This window comes from Globicephala melas, chromosome 7 (genome assembly GCF_963455315.2).
Source record: "Globicephala melas chromosome 7, mGloMel1.2, whole genome shotgun sequence".
Taxonomy (NCBI): domain Eukaryota; kingdom Metazoa; phylum Chordata; class Mammalia; order Artiodactyla; family Delphinidae; genus Globicephala; species Globicephala melas.
Genome location: NC_083320.1, coordinates 72,803,055 through 72,824,943, shown reverse-complemented (window position 1 = coordinate 72,824,943; position 21,889 = coordinate 72,803,055). Strand labels below are relative to the sequence as shown.

General features: G+C 39.9%; 1 protein-coding gene across 2 annotated transcripts in view; it reads right to left on the bottom strand.

Annotated features, from left to right (window-relative positions):
• CCDC148 (coiled-coil domain containing 148) overlaps positions 1–21,889 on the bottom strand; it is a 480,287-nt gene that overhangs the window by 242,684 nt on the left and 215,714 nt on the right. For both annotated transcript variants that reach the window (XM_060302422.1, XM_060302421.1), the window contains exon 12: positions 19,023–19,141. In XM_060302422.1, the coding sequence (XP_060158405.1) occupies positions 19,023–19,141 (119 nt within the window). The remainder of the gene's footprint in view (positions 1–19,022; positions 19,142–21,889) is intronic.

Genomic DNA, 21,889 nt, shown 5'->3' with positions numbered 1-21,889 from the left:
ATAGGTGTCACTATGGTGCACAAAAGCAGTCATAGACAAATGAATGGACATGGTTGTGTTCCAATAAAACTTTGCTTATGGACACAGAAATTTAAATTTCATATAGTTTCCACACAACATGATTTCTTCTTTTTTTTTTTCAACCACTTAAAAATGTTAAAAAAAAAAAATTCTTAGCTTGTAAGCAATGTGAAAAATAGACAGAGGGCTGGGTATGGCTAAAACCAGAGAAGAAAGGGGAAAACTTACAATTGTACCTTTGTGTTGGTTGCCTTTTAGCTGCTCCACTTGGCTTTGATGAAGGAAAGGGGCTCCTTTAGATGGTATGACAGGTCAAAGCAGTTCTGTGCTCTCTCTTTTTTTTTTTGTCTGTGCTGTGAGGCTTGCAAGATCTTAGTTCCCCGACTAAGGATTGAGGCCGGGCCCTCTGCATTGGAAGCACAGAGTCCTAAACACTGGACCACCAGGGAATTCCCAGCTCTGTGCTCTTATGTCATTGAGCAGACCATAGGAGTCTCTTCCCAGAGCTTCAAGATTAAAGAAGGCCATGAACTGCTCTAAATAGGAAGACTCATTTCAAGTTTGTAATCAGTGTAGTTGGGAAGAGTCATAATTTAGGTAATCATAACTAGAACCATGATCTATCAGCCCAGGTCCCACCTGGAACTAGAGAGAAGTGTCTCCCTCGCTCCCGCTGCAAGGGAAGCCACTCCCCTGTCTTTGCACTCTAGGGCCTTTGCCTTGACAGATCCATGTAATGTTAATATCTCTGTGCAATCAAATTAGTTTGCTTCTAGATATGAACGTGTCTTATTTAAACAAATGTATATTAGATACTGATATAGGCAACTTCCTATAAGTAATAACCTCTATTTACAATAATTTATATCCTTTGATAATACTTCCATAGTGACCCTGAACTATGATATGTGTTGAATCATGATGGTGCGCTCCTTTGGCCAGTGAGGGTTTTCCCCTAAGCCTTCCTCCACTATAAATGACAAATGAGTTGAAAGCATACCCCTTCCAAAAACAGCTTATAAAAGAAAGGACTTATAGGGATGAGAATGGATATGTGGGAAGAGAAATAGATAACCATCCTTAATGTTTAAATGGTTGTCAAGGAAAAGAAGGTTCAGACTTGTTCCACATGGTCTCAAGCAATAGCAGGAGGATTAATGTATGGAAGCCAGTGAGACAGATCCAGGCTTACTACCAAAAGTAAATAAATAAAAAGAGGAAAAGAAAAAAAATAATCCAGTATCTGTCCGAAGATGAAATGGACTGCCCTGGAAGATAGGAAGTTTAGTATCAGGAAGTACTAAATTAGATTTCACTAGATTTCACTCTCATAAAATTAACAATTTGCTAGAAAAAATTAAAAATTTAACAAGTAATTACAATTAAAACATGGGTGTTGAGATTTTACAGATATAGGGCACAGTGATGGTCTTTAAACATGATCACAAATTCATTTATACTCTTCCTTTTGACAGTTTGGGTCCCCAAATTCCCTAAATTCCCTTGATGGGCCCATGTGATTTCCAAGGCTAGGTCATGAAAGGTCATGAGGCTTCTGCCTTGTTTGATGGAAGATGAGCTTCTGGAGCCCTGAGGTACCATGTAGGAAGTTCAGCTCCCCTAAGCCCACCGTGCTTTGAAGAAGTTAAGCCTCATGGAGAAACCATACAGAGCTCCAGTTGACAATTCCCAGCTATTCCTAACTTTCTAGTTATCCCAGTCCAAACGAAAGAGGTCACCAGATTATTCTAGCCCCACTCATTCAAGTCACTCCCATCCATTCACATCTTCCCAGCTGAGACTCCAGACATCATTAGGCAGAGACAAGCCATCCTCTCTGGGCCCTGTCCAAATTCCTGAGCCAATGGATCCATATGTATAATACTACTACTACTAATAATACTGTTGTTGTTTTATGCCAATAAGTTATGGGGTGGTTTGTAAGGCAGCAATAGATTATTTTTTTAAATTAATTAATTATTTTTATTTTATTTTTGGCTGTGTTGGGTGTTTGTTGCTGCACGCGGGCTTTCTCTAGTTGCAGAGAGCAGGGGCTACGCTTCATTGTGGTGCGTGGGCTTCTCATTGCAGTGGCTTCTCTTGTTGCGGAGCATGGGCTCTAGGTGCACGGGCTTCCATAGTTGTGGCTCGTGGGCTCTAGAGTGCAGGCTCAATAGTTGTGGCACTTCTCTGCAGCATCTGGAATCTTCCCGGACCAGGGCTCGAACCCGTGTCCCCTGCATTGGCAGGTGGGTTCTTAACCACTGCACCACCAGGGAAGCCCAGCAATAGTTTATTGCAACAGGCACCATGAGAATATATATCAAGACCTACCCTGTCTAAGGAGGACCAGAAAAGACCTCTCTGAGAAAGTCACATTTGAGCATGAAGAGACATGAGGAAGAAGTAGGAGTTAGCCACAAGAATGTTCTCAGTAGAAGAAACAGTCTGTCTGAAGAGCCAGTGGAGGCAAAAAAAACCCCCCTGGGGCCCTGCAGGAACTTACAGAGTGTGGTAGTCTGGAGAGAAGTGGGCAAGAGTCCAGTGGGAGATAAGAGATGAAACAGAGTCTGACCATGGCTCATTTCGTAAGCAACATTAAGGCATCTGAACTTTATCCGAAGTGTGAAGACAAACCACTGAAGGGTTTTCAGTATCAGAATGTTGTGATTGGATGTGTTTGCATAGCAGGCAAGTCTGATGTAGGGAGAAGCTGTAGCCCTAATTCAAGTGAGAGATGATAGTAGGCTGATCAGGATGGCAAAGAGGCTCAATATTGAAAAGGTGAATTCATGGTATTTACCAAGCCCGTGGCTGGGAGAGGTGGAGGTGGGGAGTGAGAGAAGGAGGAGTCCCCTGGGCTTCTGACTGAGGAGTAGGGTGAGCGGGGTGAGTCATTTACGAAAAGGAAACACTGGAAGAAGAACAGGTGGAAGGGGTGATGAGTAGCTCCATCTGGAGCATGGAAAATTTGAAGCACCAGTGAGACATCCATGTGGCAAAGCCAGGAGACAGCTGGCTAAACATGATAGATAAGGAGCAGGGTATGGAGAGGAACTAACATTACCGAGTGTATTTTAATATGAGTGCTTTATAGATGTCATTTCCTTTAATTCTGCTAACAACCATGTGGGAGTGTTCAGAGAGGTAAGTAACTTTCCAAAGGTCACAGATACAGGAAGTGGTAACGTAGGGATTTCAGTATAGACCCTCTTACTTCATGTTCATAGTGAAAGACACATGGTACCCTTTCCCACTTAAATAAAAATCACAATGTTGGGCAATACTCTTTGGATGTTGAAGGCAGCAAAGTCAGCATTTGGGAATGCCTCTCCATTCAGTTTAGTGGGTGACCTGAAAAGCTAGCAGTTTTGAACAGTGGCCAGAGCAAGAGAAAACTGTCCAGCTGGTCTAAGCCACAGTGCAGACAGCAATGCCATTTGGCCCTATGACACTGTGGATTCACTGGTGCACTGGTGTATTCTGGATGACCAGAATGTTCTGCAGAGCCTGCCAAAAACTTTTATAGGTCTTTGTATCAAAGAAACCCTCAGGATTCAGTGGCATGCTCATGATTTCTTTGCAAGTTATGCTTTTTCTTTTGAGAAATAGCTCTTGGCTTACTATTGGACCCTGGTAATTATTATGATAACTACTGTCAGTCAAGCAGGTACAATGTAATAGGCACTGTGGTAAGTGCTTCTATGTTTTAACTTATTTATTCCTCTCAACAACCGGGTATTATTTTTTATCTCTATTTTATAGGTATCAATTGGACTTTTGACTTTAAGACACCAGATGACAATGAGACTAGCTACTCATAATAACCTGGGTATTATCTGAGCCCCCTGGCCATAAAGCTGGGAGTGGTTTGCAGCACAGACTAATGAAACAAAGTGCATTGGGATTGAGCATGACCTGAAGACAAAAGTAATTTGCCCAAACGGGTGGCTTTTTCTCCTTCCAACTGACATCCTTCCCTCAACCCACAACTATGGCCTGTGGGACACTCTCAATGACGAACTGACTGGGGGAGAAAAAAAAATGAACCAGACACAAGCAGGGCTATCCGCTTTGGTGGATAGCCCTGCTTCGAGGTGTCCTGAGAAGTGGTAAAGAAGGGAAATTTTCATTTGAGTATAATTTTAAAAGGAACATCTCAATGTCCACTTTACCTGAGCTAAAGGGTTAGTGACTGCCACATATTACAGACTCAATAGATACTTTTTGAGTCAATGAATAAATGATGAATTAATAACATTTTGTGAAAAAAAATAACGTTTTGTGGAAAATAGTTCATGGCTGGGCCAGCTGGTTAGGGACATGGAAGGAATATGACTGGAAGATTTGTGACAGGAAGACTCAGACAGATTATATGGGTGGACCTGATGGAGTTGGGTAGAAGTAACTTATGGAGGTGATTTAGAAGAATTAGGTGGAAAAGATGATGTGCTATGTGTGTATCGATCTTCTTCTCCAGAAGCCTGGTACTTGCTCAATGGGCTCATGATAAAATGCCTCCAGTGGTGCGAACAGAAACTACATGTTGCTCAACTACACGGATTTGCCCTTATGAAGACTGATCTGGCTACTGCCACTCTGAGCGCTTGACAGGGTATATAAAACACCCGGGGAATTAGCCGGTGATGGCTGGTACATTATATCACATCTGTTCTATCATGGGAAAGGCAGAAAAACAATTTGGATTTTCTCTCCTTATACACCATGTTTGCACCATCTGTGCACTCAGTATCCCACAGAATGTTGCTTCATCCTAAGGAACTCCCTTCACTCTGTAAGATGTAAGACAACAGGCTGCAGCCCATATGCTGCCATCCTTATAAAACAGAGGAATGGTCTATTGATGACTCAGATACATCATGAGCTGGGGACTAATATTTTGTGAGGTTGAGTGCTATTTTATAGGAGGTGGTTTTTCTCTGAAGTAGTGACCAATATATGGTGCTATTTCTCAGCATGGCCAGTATATGAACATAGGTGGACCAAAAAGTACAAGTGGGAATGGTGCTTTTCACTACAAACCCTAAAGACCCATTTGCAAAATTTCTGATTCCCAACCCTGAGATTCTACGCTCTGTTCACTTTAGCTTCTAATACTTCCACCAGGATGACAAAAGTAACATTGAATTAGGAGCTGATGTAAGCATTTGCCTTTGGGGGTTTATAATAACAGTAAGTAAACAGGTAGAAAAGGAGGTTACAGTGCTTGCTGGAAAAAGCGACCTATCAAAGAGAAGTAGGACTGCTATTATTTAATAGAGGCAGGGAGAAGTAGAGGGAATCCAAGGAATTCCCAGGATACTTTCCGGTATCATGTGGCCAGGGGTAAAAGTCACCCTATACAAGCCAGAATAGGTTGACCCACTAGGTAAAGAATCTCACACAACCAAGATCCTGGCTAAAAGGAAAGGACACATGTAATGCATAATAGAGAAGAAAAATTATAAATTTGAATTGTGAACTTAACCATTTACCAAAGGAAGGCATTCATCCTTGATCTGCCATATACATACACACACATACATATCTATATACATACAATGTGTATAAATATATGTGTGTATATATATATTTATTTAAACTAATTTTCTGTCTGCTTCCTTCACCTCTCTTTTCCTTACAATTTTACATGAGATATGTTTATTGGTAGTAAACTTTAAAATTTAGTTCACAGGTCATGGAATATCAAGATGGATCATGACAGACTAGAGAATGATAGGGCAAAAAGATATCACCTGTAGATATTAAATTTAGGGCTGGATGTTATAATAAATGAGACTTTGAGTTGATTCCCTTTAGGAATGAGGTAAGCATGTTTTGGGTTGTAAAAGGTAAAATTACACAATGTTAGGTAGAAGGAAACTTTTGGGTAGTTTAAGTATAGAAAGAAGGGTACATGTTGATTTTGCCAGTTAAAGTTATGACTGTAAGAGACATTTTTTTTCTTTTTCTGTTTTTCTCAGCTTCTGCACCCCTTCCTCTTTTTTAAGAAATCCCCACTGTAAGCTGATGCCAGATACTTGCTTTCCCAGCCTCCTCTGCAGCTAGAGCATGAGCATCTGACCTGAGTTCAGCCCACCACAAACTTCACTTAGAAGCCAGTGATGCAAAGAAGCAAGGCCCGTGGAGATTCTGTTAAGGCCATGGTTAGTGGCAGTCGGGCAGGAATCTGAACAGAGGCACATTGCTAACAGTGATGTCCACAGTCCAGAGACAGCAGAGGAGGAGGTGCAAGCAGGGCATCTAATGGTCAGTGGTTGGACTCACTGGGATGATTCTGTAGAGGGAGTTGGGTTACTGTCTTGACTCTTTCTAATCTTCCCAGCCTCTGTTATTCCCAGCCATTTTCTGAGCTGGTTCTGTAGGTAATTCTGTAAGCTACCCAAATATCTTTCAACAAAATCTTTCTACTGCAAAATTCAACTAGAAATGATTTCTGTTGTTTGCAAACTAGAACCCTAGTTAATACAAGAGGGCTGGACTAGATGCTTTCCAAGATTCCTCCCAGCTCTAAAATTATACGACTCTATAGAACTCATATTAAAATACATAAAGTAAGAAAACAACCCTGATTGTAAACATGCTCCTTTCACTAACTAAATAATTACTTTAATATCACCTGATAGCTCTGTGTGTGTGTACACATATATATTTTTTTGCAGGAGTAGTTCTGCAAAGATAAACATCAAGTGCTTAAATCTATATTGTATCTGCCACAATAGTGGCATTTCGTGTAAGTTGCCATTACATTCCTCCCACTCCATGGCTTTATACTTCCATCATAGCTGCTAAATTTCTGCCTACCTAGCCCTGCAGCTTTATAAAATCTTCCTAAAGTTTATGCCTAAAAGTTATTTCATTACCTGAAAGTGCTTAGTAAAACTCCCGAGCTAAGGGGTAGGTGATAAAGACATCAATACCATACAAAGTGGTTGCTCCACTTTACTCAGTATTTACTCCAAATACTGTGTGGGGCGTTGGAGGACACAGCATCCCTTTGCTGCAGAAGAGGAACACAGCAAATCATCTACCGCTACGTATTAGTATAAATGCTGAATGGGAGAAAGGTAATGAAGTTTCAAAACATCCCAATGCCCAAAGAGAAACTTTCAAATATCTGTGGACCAAGATAAAAGTGTGTGTTCCTGGGGAAGAGAATATGAGATAACTTAATCTTGAAAATACCATAGAACGTAGCTCTTCTATTTGGAGTTATAGCATCTGTGATCATTTCATTGACATATACATATGAAAAAAAATAATGGTGGGCACTAAAGGGATGCAGTAATGCTCATTTTGTATTAAAAATGTATTATAAAGGGTTTCTGAATATTGCTTGCCCTCTACCAAACACATACCTGCTGACAATTCATTTTATGTCCTAAACAAGTAACTGCAACAGACAGATCAACTTGGCATATAGTAGAAATCCACTAGCTTTTTTTTTTAATGAGCAAAGAGTTCTAAAATCAAAAATCAAGCTTGTAAACATTAAAGTAAAAGCAGTCCAGGGCTTCCCTGGTGGCGCAGTGGTTGAGAGTCCGCCTGCCGATGCAGGGGACACGGGTTCATGCCCCGGTCCGGGAAGATCCCCCATGCCGCGGAGCGGCTGGCCCTGTGAGCCATGGCCGCTGAGCCTGCGTGTCTGGAGCCTGCCCTCCGCAATGGGAGAGGCCACAACAGTGAGAGGCCTGCGTACCGCAAAAAAAGAAAAAAAAAAAAAAAAAAAAAGCAGCCCAAACTACTATACAAAAGGCATTCTCCAATTACCTGTGGTTTGGAAAGGGCCACAGACCTGAAGCTGGACTTGTGTAACTCAGGAGATAAATCGCCGTCCGAGACCTTTAGAATGACAACTGGCTGAGCCATCCCTGCCCAGCTGGTGCTCCGTCTGCCCATGGCACAAGTTTGCTTATTCATTTTCACATTAAAGTGACACTATATATTATGCTTTGTCCATAAATTTCTTAGCCTCCCTCTGTTGATCATGCTTGCTCAGCTAAGATCCATTCAAGGAGTACTATGATTATGTCCAAATGATCTGTGTATCAATGCCCCAGTATGTGAAAACATAGACACACATATACGCACACACCATAGTCAGTTATATTACACTGATGAGCAGGTTCTACATGTTATTATTATTTTTCTTTAGACAAAATTACCTCTGTGGGTTATAAGACAGCATGTTGGCTAACAGTGGGGTCTCTTGCAGCCTTTTAAATGAATGTTAATTTGTGAAACTCTCATGGTATCGTTTAAAAAACGGAACAGTCTTTCTAGGAACTATGTTTGCTTAGTGCCTCACAGTGACCCTTGGTCGACATCATTCGGCACAACCACTTGGAATGGGGATTTGGTTGGCAGAGATTTAATGAACAAGAACGTTTCCACTAATTCGGGGGAATCTCATGCTGAGAAGCAAAAACGTAACAAATGTTTGTAAAGTTTCTGTTGAAGTCACTTTATTGAACATGCTCTTTCAAAACCTCAAGGATTAGACCACGGACCCACTTCAAATGTTCTAATGTCTTCTAATATAACATGCTGAATTTTGCATATTGTTAAGAAAAGATGAAAATACAGAGAAATATCTGGTTTTACTACTTAGAAAATGCAATAACTGACAATTCCCTGCTGTTGGCAAGCACCCAAAAACACACACTAGATTAAGAAAGCCAATTTAGTGTTAGGAAGGCAGCTGGCTCTAGTTTCTTCCTTCCAAACTGTCACCGCCATCTTCAACTTCAAATATTTGTTTTACAACATAGGAAAACTCTCTTCTTTCGGAAACAATAACTAAAAACTAGTGTTTGTTACTGCTAAACAGGAGGGGCACCCTGCTACGCACTCTCTAGGCCTTTTAGAAAACATGGAGCTGTTCCTTTGGTCACATACACGAGAATCTACAAGAACAGTGATATTGTAGATATCAAGGGAATGGGGCACTGTTCAAAAAGGAATGCCCCACAAATGTTACCATGGCAAAACTGGAAGAATCTACAATGTTGCCCAGCATGCTGTTGGTATCATTGTAAACAAACAAGGGCAAGATTCTTGCCAAGAGAATTAATGTGCATATTGAGCATATTAAGCACTCTAAGAGCCGAGACAGCTTCCTGAAACATGTGAAGGAAAATGATCAGAAAAAGAAGGAAGCCAAAGAGAAAGGTACTTGGGTTTAACTGAAGTGCCAGCCTGCCTCCAACCAGAGAAGCACACTTCGTAAGAACCAATGGAAAGGAGCCTGAACTGCTGGAGCCCATTCCCGAGGAACACCCACCATGGCATGATGGGTATAAAGAAAATAAAAGACCTGGACTGTAAAGAAAAAAAAAGCAAACACATTTGCACACACACACACACACACACACACACACACACACACACACACACACACCCCTGCTTGGAGAGAAATGCAAGATTTTTCCTTACAGAGGATTCTTAGAATTGATAAACTCCCCCATGAATGTAAAGTTTCACCGACATGACTTCCCTAAACAATTTCAGTGAGGGTATAGCATTGGGCAAAGAGAAATTAGGAGCACTTCTACAAAAAGTGGAATCTTCTCAAGAATCCAATAGATGATTTGAGGCCCATACTTCAGAAAGTACGGAAAGAACTCTAGTACACTGGTTCTCAAATGTTGCTGCACTTCAGAATCTCCTGAGGATTTTCAAAAACTGCTGGGGCAGAAATCCCATTGCCAGGGATTCTGATTTAATTGGTCTGGGGCCAGACCTGGACCATCATGACTTTCGAATGCTTCCCAGGTGATTCTACTGTATCAAAGAATGGAAATCCTGTTCTTGTGTTACATTAGCATTGACCAATGAAGTGCTTAGAGCCTGTACCTTCTATTTGTTGGCTGTGCCCAGCTTCAGTTTTCTGGTTATAAAATGATATCCAGAAGAACTGCTTAGCCAAGTTAATTTGCTTTTAGAAATCTTTAAAATTACCTTCTACAGCATATAGTTTAAAACATTTTTAATATGCTAAAATTATTACGAAGGAGGTAAATGGAAAAGGCAGGCTATTTATGAAAGGCCACACTTATATCCATCCTTGTAGAAACAATAATTGGCAAATACAGAAGAAGGAAGGTATATGTTAGCTGCAAGAGAGCTGAACTGCCGAAAAGTTAGAGACTGAACATTTGAACAAGGATTTACAAAATGTCCTAATGACTAGGGGAGCCCGTGCATGGAAGGGTGATCTAATTTCTGCTCGTTTACTCTGCAAATTTCAATAGTAATGGGAAGCAATACGATGTTAAGGAAAGACAAAAAATGAGATATGACCATTACGTGTCCTTACTTTCTACTCCTCCCTGTGTGTATCTAACATAAAGAATACTTGGTAAAGAAAGTTTTGGGAGACAAGTATGTTTAAAATTACTCAAAAACAAAAGAAACATAAACATCACAGAACCATCACAGCTTACAGAGCTACACGCCACAGTTACTAGGGCTGTGCCATTGGCCCCAACAGGCCCCAGGAGGAAGGCTGTGCATTCAGAGTCCTGCTGGAAAGAAAGAAAGAACCACTGTACGTAGAAGAAGAGAGAAAGTTTAGCTTCAATCAGTGGGTGGGAAAAGAAGGCTCTGGGGAAAGCCATCAGGAGATCAAATGACAAGGAAGCAGGAAGACCAGAAAAGAGCTCTGAGTGAAGAATCAGCGAAATTAGATAATACCAGGTATAAACATTGTGGTAAAAAGCCAAGGAGAAGTATATGTTCTTATGTCTATTTTGAAGACTGCCATTTCTGTTACCTGAAAAGGGTACTCCTGTATTTGGATTCACATATTCACTTCTATACATTTCCCACTACTTCCTACTTTTCCCACCAATTTGAAGCCCACAGCCAAACAATCAATGAAAATAGAAAAGTATGTTTTATTTATTATTTTTAAAAATACTGTGGGTGTTTTCTTACTACCAGAAATTTATGCTCGTTGTGGAAATTTTGGAAAATGCAGGAATATAAAGAAGAAAATCAAAACTGTCTTTCATTTCGTTACCTGGAAACAAAAACTGTTATCATAATATAGATATTAAAGTGAAAACATTTTGAAAATATTAACCTCATCTATTTTATTTCTCCTGGATATCATGTTTTCCTTTGGCCATTCCACTAGTGTGGAAGGAGAAGTAGGTGAGGTTCTCAGATGCCAGCTTCATCACTTTCTACCCCTTAGTGAATCAACTGTAACTAGTGGGGGGTTATTAGAAACACTGAGATAGCTATGGGAGAGTCCAAGAACATGGGGCTAGTTTCCTACTTTCCTGGTAAAAAATGCTCCCCAGGGAAGCCCTGCGTTTAGCATGGCATCCTGTCCAGCATGACGTAGGAAGGGGAGGTGTTTAGAGATTACATGAGAGAACATTTGACCCCATGGTTTGTGCAAGGTTTTGCTGGAAGTATAAGCCATGTGCTGGGAAAACCAGGGCTGGCAAGACCTGAGGAGGGGACCTCAGGACCAGAGGCAATGGCAGGGTGTGTAGTCAGCAGCAGCATATATATTAACCAGCATCCTAAGGCTCAGTGGATCCAGTTACGTTACCAGCAGATTACCTGAGGACCAAGGCCTATTCCCAAAGACAAGCAATACCAAGGACAAACTGGTAAGGACAGTGAAGACCTTGAAAGATACAAGATGATGAGAAAAGCAGGGTTCAAAATTTATATAAAATATGATATCAATTCTATAAGGGAGTCAGAATCTGCAGGTAGATCAGTCATTCAACCCTCCACTGACAGGAGGCCACTAAGCTTTATTGTGCACCTCCACTGGCCAATATGGATCCACTAACCACATGAGGTTATTCTGCACTTGAAGTGTAACTAGTTCAAACTGAAATGTGCTGAAAGTGTAAAATGTACAGCAGATTTCAAAGATTTCGTATGAAAATAAGAATGTAAACTATGTCATTAATAATTTTTATGTTGACAGCATATTGAAATAATAATGTTTCTGGATAGATCAGGTTAAATAAAATGTATTATTAAAATCAATTACACATGCTACTTTTTACATCTTTAAACGTAGATAACAGAAAATTTTAAATTACATATGTGATTCACATAATATTTTTATTGGATAGCACTGCCTTGTACCCTGGGGAGGTGGAGGGATGAGGTGAAATTGTGGAGGGTAATGAGGACCCTGAGGGGCATCAGAACCTGCAGGCTGACTAGCCATCCCACCCTTCTACTGGGGGAGGTTGTCTGACCTCCAGCAGAATTTCTACCTTACCCCCCAAAGAGATAGAGATAATCTGAAATGAGACCATTTAGAAATGAAAGAGCCTGAGATACTTTTAATTTTAAAAGTTTCCATTTTTCTTCACTACCCTACAGGAAGGGGACTCATAAAAAAGTTGAAATCAGTTACTATTCTTCATAAATTTGGGATAATGTGAGTGAATATTTGACCTTTGTACAAATTAACGTCTTTTATAAAAATCATACTTTACATAAATTTTAAAACTTCCTTTTTTAACCATTCTGCATACATTAATATTAATCTTTTACCAACAAGAAAGGAAGCTATATTGCCTTGGCAAAACAGACTTAAAAAGTAATGCTGGGGCTTCCCTGGTAGCGCAGTGGTTGAGAGTCTGCCTGCTGATGCAGGGGACACAGGTTCGTGCCCCGGTCCGGGAGGATCCCACATGCCGCGGAGCGGCTGGGCCCGTGAGCCATGGTCGCTGAGCCTGTGCGTCCGGAGCCTGTGCTCTGCAACGGGAGAGGCCACAGCGGTGAGAGGCCCACGTACGGCAAAAAAAAAAAAGAAAAAAAAGTAATGCTGAAGTGGAATATTATTCATCAGTAAAAAGGAGAAGAATGAATGATACACGCTACCATATGGATGACCCTCAAAAACATTATGCTAAGGGAAAGAACTCAGATGCATTACATTTATATAAAATGTCTAGAAAAGGCAAATCTACTGAGTAAGAAATAGATCAGTGGTCATTTGGGGCTGGGAGTGGGATTGGGACTTAATGCAAATACGTATGAAAATCTTTTGGGGGTGAGGTAAATGATTTAAAACTGGACTATTGTGATGGTCGTACAATTATATAAATGTACTTCATCTAAGTGTAAATCACTTAATTGTACACTTAAAAGAGGGGAATTTGTGATATATGCGTTATTCTTCAATAAAGAGTTTTTTATTACGTTAAAAGTAACAGTGTTGGTAGCTTCCCATAAATCATGACGAATTTTTGCACATTTTTATGAAAAGACAGAAAATAGAAAAGTAGAAGAAACTGAAACCTACCATCAACCTTGTCTTTGGCAAGCACCCCAATATCTACCAATTTATTGTTAGGACATCAAAAGTGAAACGTAAACTATTTAAAAATTAAATAATAAAAACGTATTTCAAGCCTTGTAGAAAGTGGCCAAAGATATACAGATAATAAAAACCTATAGCCAATTGAATTTATTAGAAAATGAAAGAGATCAAAACCAAAATAACTAAAAGCTTTCAACCCAAGAGGACAGAAAAAGCTCAATAATATTCAGAATCATGTTTCTTCCTCTGTCTTCCCTCAAACACCATCCCTAGTGAAATGAATCACCATATTTTACCTGATCTAAATACTTTATAAGCATCTGTCACCTCTGCATTCCCACTGCCACTTCTTAGTTCAGACACTTTTCTCACATAGCAACTAAAGAAAATTTATAATCGGCTCCTTGGTCACTCATTTCTACTTATTCCAAAATAATTTCCAGGCCTTCACCAGAGTGGGGAAGGGGGAACTATGAAATCTTCTAAAGAACCTAAGAGAAGATTTGAACTGGAGAGCTACTCTGGAAGGATGATCCTAGACTGGAGATTAAATGTGGCATATATGTCAGCTCTCCTTAACAAAATTTCAAAATCTGTTGATTTTTTGCATTGAAATTTGATATAATAATATATTTTTGAAAAGAACAATGAGTGAACCCTTGTACTATCAGATAGCAAAACAGAATAAATAAAACGGCATGGTACTGATGTAGAAATAGAAATATAGATCAGTTTTTATTTAATCTAATCAAGAGCCCATATGAATATAAAAGCACAGTTAGAAGTGTAATATATAATAAACGGTGGCATTTCAAATCAGTGCAGAAGGATGAATCATTAAATAATTGGTGTCGTGATACCTATCAGTTTAGACCAAAATATGAAAGTCAGACATTTTGCTCCAATCTTTTATGAAAAGAAATCCCAGATGGCTAAACTTTAGAAGAAACATGGATAATATATAATATTTTTAATATTGGGCCTTCTGCTTTGCAGAAAGTGATACTCAACCAGGAGTAAAAAGAGGGTATGATGTCCAGCTTTGCCTCTGCTTGTCAAGCTGTGTTCCACGGTTCAGAAGGGGCGTCTTGTCTTTTCCTAATCTGTCTGCTTCCTGTAGGGGATCTATGTACTTTGCCCCTGGAAAGGGGCACCTTTTCTAATTGGCACAAAAGCCTTATATGCTAGCAGCAAACAATAAATAGTACTTAATAATAAACAGGTAATTTGTACATACATAAATCGGTTTTTTGTTTGTTTTTACACAAATGGTTGCTATAAACTGATTGTGTTCCTCCAAAATTCATATGTTGAACCCTGATGTAATGGTATTTGGAGATGAGTCCTTTGGGAAATAATTAGGTTTAGATGAGGTAATGAGGGTGGGGCCCTCATGATGGGATTAGTGCTCTATAAGAAGAGACACCAGAGAGCTTGCTGTCTCTCTTCCCACCTTCTAGGGATAAAGTAAGAAGGCAGCTGTCTACAAGCTAGGAAGAGAGTTCTTACCAGAAACAGACCATACTGGTACCTTGATCTTGGGGCTTCTAGCCGCCAGAACTGTGAGAAAATAAATCTCTGTTGTTTAAACCACCAGCCTATGGTATTTTGTTATGGCAACTGGAGCGAATACAATAGTATTATATTGTAAAATGTATTGGGTCTTTGTTGTTGTTCTTAAACTCATTTTTTATGTAGGTGTATGTAGATAGTTTGTATGTATATGTATTAAACAACTGGTAACAGAGAGAACTTCTAGAGGACAGATTGCAGAGGCTAGTGATCAAGGGGCACTGTTTCCTTAACCTTAACATTTTATTTTTATTTATTTGGCTATGCCACGTGGCTTGAGAGATCTTAGTTCCCTGACCAGGGATTGAACCTGGGCCACAGCAGTGAAAGTGCCAAGTCCTAGCCCCTTGGCCACCAGGGAATTCCCAACATTTTATTTTTTATGAGTGTCCTCATTCTTACACGTTTTATTTAAAATATCTTAAATACTTAAATATTTTGAAAACAAATTATGTTAGATGGTATCTCATGTTTTAAAAAGTCAATTGATAGTAATCATTATATTTAATGAATACTCACTATGTTCCTGCTGTGTGTTCTATTTAACATCTCACTTACTCCTTGTAACAATCCTATGACGTAGATACTATTTATGTCTTCATTTTACAGATGAAGAAACTGAAGCACAGAAAAGTGAAATGACTTACTCAAAGGTTACACAGCTATAAAGGATAGAGCCAGGATTCTAATGTTCACAACCTGATTCTAGAGTCTTCCGCCTCAACCTCTTTGGCATGTTGAGAAAGGAAAATAGGGCATTAGGAGGCTAGTGGAAATTTTGGCAAAAACAATTTTTAAAAAGTGATGAGGGTTGGGACTTCCCTGGTGGTGCAGTGGTTAAGAATCTGCCTCCCAATGCAGGGGACATGGGTTCAAGCCCTGGTCCAGGAAGATCCCACATGCCGTGGAGCAACTAAGCCCGTGCACCACAACTAATGAGCCTGCGGTCTAGGGCTCATGAGCCACAACTACTGAGCCCACATGCCACAACTACTGAAGCCCGCGTGCCTAGAGCCCGTGCTCCACAACAAGAGAAGCCACCGCAATGAGAAGCCCACGCACTGCAATGAAGAGTAGCCCCCGCTCGCCGCAACTAGAGAAAGCCGGTACACAGCAATGAAGACCCAACACAGCCAAAAATAAATAAATAAATTAATTAATTAATTAACCTAAAAAAAAGTGATGAGGGCAAAAGATAGCTTGTAATAGATTGAGATGGGAAATCTAATTAATAAATAAAAGGAATTGCTATATCTCTTTACTATGTTGAACTTCTTAAGATTGCCAATACTTAACCATTTGTTGACCCACAAAAATGGAATTTCCTTATGATTCAACCTGATGTATGTGCTAATTTACGAGTATTGTTTTCAAGACACTTAATCTTAGAATTAGAAAATAGAAAAAGGAAATAAACAACAGAACTTTTCATATCCTCAAGGCTATGTGTATGTGTGTTTTTAACAGATCTGGAAATTGCTTCAAGCCTTCTTATTCTGACATGAGAAAAATGTGCCTACAGCTAAAATATCACACATGAGATTTGTGAATTGTATTTCAGTAGTAGAAAAAATACGTTTTAACCAATCAACCACATTTCTTAGCGTCAGAATGGTTACAAACAAACACAACTTCTGGTTCTTGTCAGAAGCAAAAGCTATCAGCATTTTTGCATGTTAAATTCCATCTCTCTAAATCACAAAATGAGAACTGTCCTTTCATCTACAATATCATCCAAAATTTTCTGAGAATTCTTTTCTGATATATTATCTGGATATTTTAATGGCCTTCCTCACTGATTTCCCACTGGCATGCAAGCGTTGGATTCATAATTATCTGAATCTATAACATTTCATATGAGTTGAATACACAGATCATAAACCCTTAAAAGTTGATAGCTCACTTAGCCCTCAAAAGTTATCCACTTCAATTTTACAAAGGACAAAACAGAGCCTCGTAGAGGCTGAGTCAGCTTGATAATTATTGGGACAAGAAACACGCAACTGAAATGGCTCTGTAATCAAAGAAACTTCCTGGCTATGAGGGCAGATTTTACTAGAAGCATGTCTCCTAGATGCTGGGACTTCACATCTGTTCCTTTTTACCTACCCCTTTAATTCCTGTGGCTCTCTTTTGTTTCCCCAGTGTAGTTTCAGACTATCCAACCAGCCTTTTGACCCCCACATTTGCCTTGCCTTTAGTACTTAGCTGCTTGTTCCTGTCTGACCCATGGCCTGGCCTGCCTTACCCATGGCCTGGCCTGCCTTCTGGTATCCTCCTATATCTTGGTTTGTGCTTGTTTAACTGATTTCTCACTGGTTGTTTCATCTCTTAGCCTTGAGCCCTAGGTTTGCTATATTATTGGCTTTCTTCATAATAGATTAAACTCAATTATAAATCCTGAGATACCTGGAAAATCATGTGAATTTTATCCAGAAAGTTGTTGGGAACTGCATGGCATCTGTGTGGAACCACAGATTCACTCTGCAAGCTTGGTCACTGGAGTCTGACATAATTCCCATGGGTCACAAAGGAAGCTTCCTAGATATAAGTGAACCTTGTTGTGTAAAATAGTTATGTCATCCTAAGTTATGATAAGTCTAAAATGCAATTTTTATTAGTTTAGTAGACTTCATTTTTTAGAGCAGTTTTAGGTTCACAGTGAAATTGAGCAGAAAGTATAAAGAGTTCCGTGCAATTTTTTTTTACACTGACGAACTGTAAAGAAAACTTGTGATTTATGTTATGAAATGTAAGATCTATTTTTAATTTATCTTTTGTGAAAATCTACTCAGGAGCTAGCTAAACTAGATAACTATGCCAGTTACCACTTTATTGTCTCTCAGCTCCAAATCTCCCTTCATTGTCTGCTCTATGAAAATAGAGTTGGACCCTGTAACTATTTCTTCTCTGCAGCTGGTACAATGCTTAGCCATGTCAGAAAAGGGTACAGGAGGGATGCTGAAGAAGGAAGGGGCTTTCCTTCCTAGTTCCAGTGTTTACTCCTTCTTGTTCCTGCTTCGTGGCTACCAGCAGCATGTGTGGGGGACACCCAGTGGTGTTTGTGGAGTTCAGTTGCACCCCGTGGCCAGTTTCCCATCAAATTTCAGAGGTACTCCCATGGTCAGGTTCCCACTGAGTCTTGCAGGCATAAGCATCACAATGCTTGACTTCCAGCTTCGGTCTCCTGCACGCAGGTAGGGTGTTGCCTGCTTGCCCCGTGACTAGGAACAAGTTCTGGATGAGCCCATCCAAGAACCTCTCCACCATGTGGCGGGCACCACCACACCTTCTACATTGAGGTCTGAATCCCAACCACAGAGAGGGGGGCCCCACCTCCAAATTTGTTCCTTCCATGAGAACCCTCCCTTCAGCCCTGCAGCATTCTTTAAAGTTCTTTATCCCTTTATATAACAGAGATTTTTTTGGTTAGAATTAATAATTCTTTATCTTAAACTTTCCCTATCCTAATTACCATGTTGTCTCTGTCTCCTCACTGACCCTGACTGATGTAGTAACCTTGAGAAAAATAATTTTAATTTTTCAGTGCACTCATTCATAAAATGAGGAAACTGGATTAGTTGATCTCAAATGTCCTTTCCAGCTCTAAAACTGCGTTATTCTAGAGAATTCAGGTTTTTCCTATACCGTTGGGTACATCTTAAGTATACTAGAATGAATACCACAGAGCACAGAATAATTGCGTACTGTCTTCCTCAGCCTCAGTCGTAGTAAATGACTTTTTATCTGAATAATGGTTTCCTCCTTCTGGGTCAAAATATTAAGTCACAGCAGCAGCCAGTATTATTTCACACACACAGTGGGCAATCAAATACTATGAAATCCTCTGTGAGGATTTTAACTAGGAAGCTCTCTGAGGAACAAAATGGAAAACTAGAGATTCATGTATGAATATGAGAGTTTAAAATACATTATAAGTATCATTTTATTCATTTATGAATATAAATATTGTAAGGACACATTAAGTATAGAAAAATGCTCCCTCTGATATTATTTATCCTAACACATTACGGAAGACTCCATTCACCTAACACATTACAGAATTCCATTACCACACAATTTAAATTTTTTCTTTTACCTTTCTCTGTCTTTTACTGACTGTTCAGCCATTAATTTCTTCAGTTCTTCCAGACGCTGAAGATCTCTCATTTCCATTTCTTGCCATTTCTGCTCTCTTTTAGCCCAGTATTTTCTTATCTATTGCATAAATATCACATAAAATTTAAATTAACAACAGGTATGTTAAAAACAAGAAACAAAGTTATAACAACATTATCCATTGTTTCATATAGCAAATATTGAGTTTAAATGACCCTTCATCTTTTTTATCTCTTAGATCTGCCTACAGTGTATTGGCAACAGAAAAAATAAGTTAAAACACAAAAATACATGTCCTGAGAAGCTGCATGTTTTAACAGTTTCTGAAGTGGAAATGTAACTTGTGCTGAGACCTAAGGTTTTAATCTATGGCTAAAATAATCGGCTTTCAGGGAACCACAATAAAAGCATGTTATTGTCTCTAAAGTATATGATCTACCTGTTACTCAAGAATATTTTTATCCTCTTATGGTAATGTAGTCTTTAACAAATATAGCATTAAACCTATTTTTACTTTAAAAGCACGAGTTTATTTATACTAATGGACAGCAGGATGTTGAAAGTTTTATGCTTCTGGGGAAGTGGCAGGAGATAGGTGGGAGGAAGGAGGAAAAGAAAAAATTAGCAGGGTTGTGATAAATAGTAGTTCTGACTCATGTGGTAACATGAAGGACAGATTTATCAGGCTCAAAAAGGTGAAAGCATTGTTCCTCACTAGGCATGTTTTACTTCCTTTTTCTGGGAATGGAGGCAGAATGAGAAAACCTGAAGCACACATAAGCTATTTTTAGGGGACTAAAAAAATTATTGCCTTAGTGATGGGGCAGTTGAAGTTTATGTTTAATTGACAGAGGACCATTCAACCGCTCTGGCCTGCCATGTTGTGTCTGGGTCAAGGGAGTGGTTTCTTGCTGGTAAAAAACAGTACCTTAATAGTGAATGGCAGTGAGTGACCACCAGCAGAGGGGCTTTGGTAGAGTATGGGTTAGCCTCATCCCCAAGGTGGCATTTTCTCTTTTGAGAAATGTATATGAAAAGCCAAGTGGTTTCCAGACTTGCCCAGCAGCATGGGCTCTGACACCTGGGAGAACCAAAAGAGGCATCCCAGTACCATGGCCACAGCCATAGCAACTCTGTGGCAGGGCTTGCAACACGAGCAGTCACACCAGTGACATCCATTCAATGCTTAATGAGTTACTGATGGCTCCAAGGTAAAGTGATTCTACTCCAGAGATGATGGAGATCGGAATCTAGGGAGAACAGAGATGAAGCTAGAAAGGTAGCACACCAAGATGGAAAGTGAAAGAAAGGGTAGGAAAGGGAGAAAAAGGAAACACTGACTGATATTTCAGAGTCCTAACTGACAAATGCCAACGCATTCTATTAGTGCCAGATACGGAAATGTTAACAACCATTATATTATCTCCCTCTGGGTTTATAAGCGAACTTTATTTTATTCTTTGTATTTTTCTGTGTTACCTTATTTTGGGCAATAAATATATATTTCTTTCATAATCAGAGGGAAAAAGAAGATACTTCAAAAGAACAGATATTGGATTAAAGGGCATTTTTCTCTGGGTTCTGACAGACCAATAATGTTGCTTACTCCCAGCACTGACCTTGGAGGGAAGTCAGTGGTCCTTCTGCTGACAGTCCCTTGACAACAAGCATACCAACCCCAGGTTGCTGGTGTCTTCAGATCACTGACACCATCTGGTGCAGTGTCCTGTGCAGGTCCTAGAAGTATATCACACCTGAGGCTTCTTGGCATCTCAGGACCAATTATTTCCATCTTTGACTCTGGTAGAGGCTGGGGAATGATTCGGGCATTTTCTTCCTTGTTAATGGCTACTTTGAGACACTGATGCTGTCCCTCTCATGTACAGTGCCTTCTTCCTTTGATGTTTACAATATCTGGCTATATCACCCTCTACATGTCCTTATCACTGGCATGTGTGGACTTCCAGGTCATTCTCAAATATTCATTGAGAATTCAGATACGTGAGTCACAGCCACATAGGACTTGTTGTCCAGAACAACTCCTTCTACCTTCCTACGCAACTGCAGTCTGAAGCCCCTCTGACCTGCCAACTCAGAGTCCTATGACTTCCTCTATTCCAGTGAGCTACCTCCTCCTCCAGGATTCTACCACCATGGAGAACAGCTCCAACTCCAAAAGCTTCAATTATAGCCATCGATCTTATGACCAGAACCTACGAGCCCTTCTCCATCATCTTTTGTGTTCCAGTCGTATAGTTTTATTCCTCTAGTACAGCCCTCACCACAAGGCTTTGCTAATTAGTATCCTTGCTCCTCTCTCCCACTACACTGCAGAAACTGTGATTTATTATCCTGGGACTTCCAACAGCAACTGTACCAAATTGATGATTTCAGCTGAATCTTTATTGACAATCAGCATTCCTTTTATGAATTCCTGGCCAGTGCCTCCCGATTGCTCATGGTGGTATTTCAAAACCCATTCACTATATTAAACTCCATACCTGCCTCTATTTCTTCGGTTTTATCAGAGGAAACACAGACCCTAAAAGATTCCTTCCTTGATGTCCTGCTCCTCAGAGGAAGTGCTGTCCTTCCTTCTTTCCAAGGCAACCCTCACCTGGGATCCAGAACCTATTCCCCAATTCCAACTCCATAACCTTACTCCATCACCTACCCTTCTTTCCCCTGTAACTTCAACCTCTTGGTCTTTGCTGCTCCCTTCTCCTCACATGAAAATCTACACAAATCTCACCCATTAACAAAAATTGTTTTTAAAGGACTTTCTTTAGACCCCCAAGACTGTAGCACCACACCCTTCATTGTTCCCTTTCAGTCAATGATACCTAT